The sequence below is a fragment of the Megachile rotundata genome, chromosome 9 (genome assembly GCF_050947335.1).
Source record: "Megachile rotundata isolate GNS110a chromosome 9, iyMegRotu1, whole genome shotgun sequence".
NCBI lineage: Eukaryota > Metazoa > Arthropoda > Insecta > Hymenoptera > Megachilidae > Megachile > Megachile rotundata.
Window position 1 is genome coordinate 18,002,759 of NC_134991.1, and position 6,217 is coordinate 18,008,975.

A 6,217-nucleotide genomic window follows, 5' to 3' on the forward strand; every position below is an offset into this window, starting at 1 on the left:
TAATCAAATTTTTACGAGGAAGATTTTAAAAACTGTATGACTACATAATATAACATTTTTTACGATTGAATGATACATTGCAATTGATTTACATAAGGGGAATACCGCAGCGATATAACAGGTAAAACATATATATAATACAATATGTAAGAAATCCAAAACGAAGCGAACATGAAGGAATTTTCAAAATAAAAGACTATCGAGTCTGATCTCTGATTGGGTTTATCTATTTTAAATAAATGCTGCATGTAAACTCGGCGAAATTTCGTTCTTTTATGCATATTTCAAAAGTTACAATTTCGCGCGCAAAGTTTCGAAACAGTAATATTATCGCTATACATATAACGGTAAAACGCCGAACTATCGAAACAATATATTGCGTTTTTACGAACATATTATTCTACGAGCGCATACGTACCCCTAGACCATGAGACTATATACCTTGTCCGTGATTCGAGCTTCATAATCCAAGCTAACAATAAGATGCATAGAATGAACGAAAACTTATCATCCGATGACTATAATCTTCCACGGGACGAATAGTAAATTAGTATCTTTGACAGTAGATGGCGCCATATACATTTTTTTGAATCTTCGATAACGGATAACGCGAATACTGTTAATATGCTAACTTATAATACTGTAACTACTTAGATAATTGATCAACGAAGTAATACCGTGATGCGATAAAAAAAACTGAATACTCCTTAGAAAATTGTAAAGCGAACAAATCGATTGTACGCTGTTAACGCTGAATTTTGCTCGAAATTTAATATATATGTAAAGTTTATTAAAGTAAAAGAATTCGCATAAATCCATTGGGTACGTACATACGTGGTGCTTGTTCAGTTCTTTGATTATATTTATTATTCATATTTACAGCGTTAATTCATTAACCAGTTTCGTGCGTAGTGAATAACTAGGTACTAATGCGAGTACGTTGATACCAGCGAAACGATGTAGTATTAAAGGGTGTCCAAGGAGGAAACGAAGGAAACAACGCAAGAATAAGGGAGGGGGCAAGGGGGATCAGATAAAGCGGTTGACCCTCGCCCCTTCAATGACCCGCGAGATATCGTTCCACTTAATTCACTGACGCACCTCTCAGTCAAATGCATGGCCTGTTCTATTGCAGGTCATACTGATCGTTGTTTCTCACCACGCTTGTTTATTTTGATTGTTCGTAAAAAGTGAAAATGCAGTTCTCAAAATTGTTCGTTTACTTTGCCTATTGTACTCTGGTTTGCTTTTGCGATGTTCAACAATCTTTTGGTAAGTTAGTAAATTTGCTTTTCGCCATGCTTAAGACCGTTGATCTATTATGACAGAAGAAAATTGTCAACTTCAACTAACGTTCAGTTCATAGGCCGATTAATTGTCGATACGATACAATTGAATATTTCCTAAAAATCTAATTACAATCTAATTACAATTATTAAAGTGTAATAATAATTTCAGATTATTTCATTTACATAGAATATTAAACGCGTGTTCATGTTATCAGTTAATATTAATTACATAATATTCGCAGAATCGACATTTTATAATATTCATGATGTTTGTTAATTTGACATGTATATCGATCGGTTGTTAATCGGTTATTTAATGTAATTCATTTACAATAAATCTACTAATAGATGACTAGATCATTTGAATAAGATTGATTGGTAAACTTTAAATCGCAGTTTCTATGCGTATAACTTGTTGTCTCGATACACGAACGATAATACTTTGCAGGAAAAAATGATACGGCAGCACAAATAGCGCTTGGCGAGAAACGACTCGGGGATCATATTCGCACGATCTTGAAGCACTACCAGCAAGACGATCCGGTAGGGCTACCTGGGGCACCGATACCGGACCCTATGCCAGTGCCCGATATGAAACACTCTTTTTCCATATACACCATGAATTTCAAGGAAGTGAACGTTTATGGCTTGACGAAATTTCGGATAGTACACATGGAGTCTGAATTGGCGCTGATGCAAGTGAGAATCTTTTGCGAAGCACGTTTCGCGATCGAACAATTCTAGAACAATAGCAGCGTGCAATAATATAATCTTTTTTTAACCTCTTTTTCAAAGTGTATAATTTCTCTTTAATTCGGACTATTACTTTAATTGAGATTATTACGAAAATCACGTGCTAATTATACGATGGTAAGGCGGAACCTTTCGTACCGATGACTAACTATGTAGAAACGTCATCTAATTGAATCGCATCGAGAATCCTTGCCAAATTGGTTCGCGTAAAAATTATTTACGAGTAGAAAAAATAGTCGCATCGTCATCATCTTTATATCCGATCCAAAAAAAGAATGTTTCTTTGAAATTCATGTTTCTATTAATGCTTTCGAAGGTCTCGGTGACATTGAGTATCGAAACTCTGGATATCCGTGGATTGTATACTCTCTCCTCTTGGCTATCACGATCCGCCGGTAACTTTACCGTCAAATTGACGGAAGTAAATATCCAAGGAATCGCGAGGCTCGAGGTTGCCGATGACGGTAAATTACAAGCTCAAGACATCGACATGGATTTAACGTTCGATAAAATAGACATGGACTTTAAGAATTTGGGCTTCCTGGGTTCGGTTTTTCAAGGAGTGATCAATTCCATAGGCACGTTCATTTTCGACAGTATTAAGCCCTTCATATTAAAGGAAGTCAATACTAACATACGGTAAAATCCTTTTTATTTTTTTCTTCTTTTTTCTATGCGTAATTTTATTTTATACAACGAATACGTGAACAGTTAAAACTTGTCTGAAATTTAGGGGCGAAGTTAACAAACAAATATCGCAACTGCCACAGTACTTTCCGAACTCTATATCGCCTTTTGACATGGCAGTGGCAGAAGCTCGCAAACAAGTGTCCCAATTGGGATATGATCCATTCAAAGTCCAGGATTATAGCCAAAGCGTTGGTATGTTCACTGTAACGTCGACTCACACATGGATCACTGGCTTGGCGAGTTTTTATCGAATGGGAAATATTACGCTCAGCATGGAAAATGGAACAGTAAATAATTAGTTTTTAAACCTTTTCCAGTACTAGTACTTGTCGATATAATTGCAACGCAAGTTACTTATCTGTCAGCGTAATCGAGTCAATTACGTATTACGTCGTATACTATGTAAATGAAATTGCAGTGATTAAATCGGTTATAATTGTTATACCTATTACATTCTGTTATGTCATCTAATTGTGGGCGACATTGAATTTAAATATCGTCTTGTTGTTTCCTTTTAAAGGTATACGCTTTAATCGACGTTGGAACTCAGGAGATCGAAGGAAGAACACATTGGGAAGTGAGCGTTATTGGTGGCTTCTTATCGAGAGCTGGCACAGTTTCCTTTACCGTGCAATATTTCAGGGTTCAAATAAAATTCGGCCAACCGATAGATACCAGAAAGAAACCGAGAATCGAAGAGCTTGATCTCGAGTTAGGTAACATCCAAGCCAGGATTCACGGTGCCGGTACCATTGATTACTTACTAGAAGCTAGCATCAACGTACTGCCAAACCTTTTAAGGTTCGATCTCGATGTTTTTCATTTTTTTTACTTAGAGTTTTTCAATTCGCGCATCAAACCATCGTATATTATCTATACGATACGAGGACTATTTTTCCTTTTCTTAACAGATACCAAATAATGGATGCGATAGAAGGACCGCTTAAAAGACGTATACAAGTTGAACTGAACAAAATTAACGTTGAGAAACTTATTTATGAGAAAATTCCGAATATCGAGGAACAGGCTAGATATATTCAAGGTTTAATTCCTGCGGAGGAGACTATTCTGGAGGAATTAATACCCCCACAGGATCAAGACGAACAACCATTTTCGGAAAGCGAAGAAGATAGAGGACCTTCGTAAAAATGAAACTCGTTGCGAATTATATTAATATCTTATTTATGTACGAAACGATGAAATGAAAATATCGCTTCAAATATTTTCTACATAAAACACGTTTCGTGTCTTGTAAATACTTTTATATTTGATTAAATATAAAATTCTTTAACGTATTTTTTTGGAGATTAATTTTAGAAGGAAAACAATCTGTTTTCGGTACTTGGCATTTATTGAAAAATAAAAGAGAAAAAGAAAAGAGTAAAAACCACAAAAGTGTATCTATACATACGTACAATTAAATCATTGTTACAAACATGACAGTTATACGCACATTTTGGCAGGTTATACACATATAATAAATAAATTCGAAAAATTTATATTAAGAATCTACCAAATATAGAATTTCAAATGAAATATTCAAATACGTACACTCGTACTATCAGACTTTAATTACGCAATGACAACACTTTCATGGTCACGATGTACGTATATTTATATGTATATTACATTCTTGCGTTAAATAGTTAACTTCTTTGGACGCTCGTAATACACCTATCGCGCTTACAAGCTAAAATTACATAAGGATGTAATTAAACTATCAGTAATTCATACTTATGAAACTAATTAAGAAACGATATATAAAACAAAGAATTTTCAATGTTTAAAGTGAAACAATGGAAATCTATAGAATTTAATGGAAAAAGGGAATATATTATGAACTGCCGATATAACATGTTTTTTTATGCCGATAAAAAGAAAATTGACGTTATCGTTGTATGCAGCATTAAGCAGCCTTGATCGCAGGTGCGTTGCTTCGCTCGATCGGTACGATTCTTTCTCCAGGTGCTGGTAGGGCAAGTTTTGGTGCAGTGATAGTAAGAACACCGTCAGAGGATAAGCTCGGTTTCACGTGACCCATGTCGTATCCCTGTGGGAGCACGTATCGACGCACAAAATGCCTTGACACGTATCCATGTTGATCTTTTTTCTCCTCGTGTTTACCCTCCACCGTGATACATTTGTCATCTGTTCTGACCGTTATTTCTTCGGGTGCAAATTGTTGTACATCAACGATCACTTGGAATTTGTCTTGGTCTCGTTCAACAATGGTCGAACCATCAACTTCGTGTTCCAACTGATCTATCATGTTTTTCCATGGACGGAAAAATTCACTGAAGGAAGGCATTGGAGGAGGCTGCCATAGGTCGTCTCTTGTTGTTAGCCGTTTTAAATGCTCATCCAGTTCACGATGATAACGGTCCATATCTTCCCACCAATTACGAAAAAGATCTCTCGATACTAGTGCCATTATAGTCTGCAAACGTTAAATGTACAATTTATTTAAATGACAATTCAAACGCTATAAATTTAATAAGATTTCAAAATTGTGCCATCAAATATAAGAAAGGTTTCAGGACACTCTCCGATTCGAAAATACCACCGATCCTTAAAATTTTCATCTAAATCAATATTTTGACATTAAGATATCCTTGCCGAAGCTAATACAGACTGAAGATTCTTGAAAACGTTAGTATTAAATGTAAAATATTTATAAGAAAAAAAAAAGAAAAAAAAGACAACACGGAAAAAAAGAAAAAAAAAAAAGAAGGCTTTATCAAATTTAAAACGAAACGTACATAAACAAGGCCAACGTCGTTGACGTTACCGAAACGTTGGATTTTCGTATAGTTTAAGACAAAGTAAAATCCTGTATTTTCTACGTGTTGAAGAAAAACTAAAACGCTTCCTGAAACGCATATTATGAAACAAACCTGATCGAATATTTTTACATTTCTATTTTTAGAACACGAAATGCACTTTTGAAACGTCAATATTCTGGTAACATCTACATAAACAGTGTTTATTACCGGCTACAACGTAAGCATAATATAGACGTAATCCAAATAAAACGTAATAATTTTACACTATGATCACTGACAAAGCTATAATCGTTCGGCAAGATAAATATACATACTTACTAGTTAAAAATAAAATATTCGGTCTGCTCAATAAATAACAGGTAGATCACAATTGTCGTTTGCTTCGTATCGAACAAAAACTGCTCGTTACTCGTTCAAAAATTCCCACGAAGCGCTAGCTTCGACTTCCACTTTGTAACTGACTACGCAATGTTGTGATTCGTCCATTTATATTAGCACGGCGCGCTTTTCGAGACATTTCGAAACGCGCATGCGTAGACGTAAAACGTTCTTCGAACAGTTTCACGTTCGAACTGAATATACTCGAGCTTCTATCCGTACTCGAACATACTCGAAATCGAGCTTCCGCGCTCGTTTCTCGATTCTTCGAGCAATTTCTCTCGACGTTTTTGACGCGATTTAAAGGACTTTACTTTATTCGAT

General features: G+C 35.4%; 2 protein-coding genes across 3 annotated transcripts; one reads left to right on the plus strand and one right to left on the minus strand.

Annotated features, from left to right (window-relative positions):
- Window positions 1-930: 930 nt before the first annotated feature.
- On the plus strand, window positions 931-4,027 carry LOC100880845 (uncharacterized). Its single transcript, XM_003707960.3, has 6 exons — window positions 931-1,272; window positions 1,738-1,988; window positions 2,359-2,681; window positions 2,776-3,019; window positions 3,253-3,533; window positions 3,644-4,027. Exons 1-6 carry the CDS (start codon window positions 1,197-1,199, stop codon window positions 3,876-3,878), a joined length of 1,410 nt encoding a protein of 469 aa, XP_003708008.1. The 5' UTR covers window positions 931-1,196; the 3' UTR covers window positions 3,879-4,027.
- A 37-nt stretch (window positions 4,028-4,064) lies between these two features.
- On the minus strand, window positions 4,065-5,993 carry LOC100880247 (protein lethal(2)essential for life). 2 transcript variants are annotated; one of them, XM_003707875.3, is made up of 2 exons: window positions 5,834-5,993; window positions 4,065-5,169 (listed from the first exon to the last, which is right to left on the minus strand). In XM_003707875.3, exon 2 carries the CDS (start codon window positions 5,161-5,163, stop codon window positions 4,639-4,641), a length of 525 nt encoding a protein of 174 aa, XP_003707923.1. In that variant the 5' UTR covers window positions 5,164-5,169; window positions 5,834-5,993; the 3' UTR covers window positions 4,065-4,638. The 2 variants fall into 2 exon arrangements, with proteins under 2 accessions (XP_003707923.1, XP_012151760.1); XM_012296370.2 differs by having other exon boundaries at window positions 5,830-5,988.
- Between the last annotated feature and the right edge of the window lie 224 nt (window positions 5,994-6,217).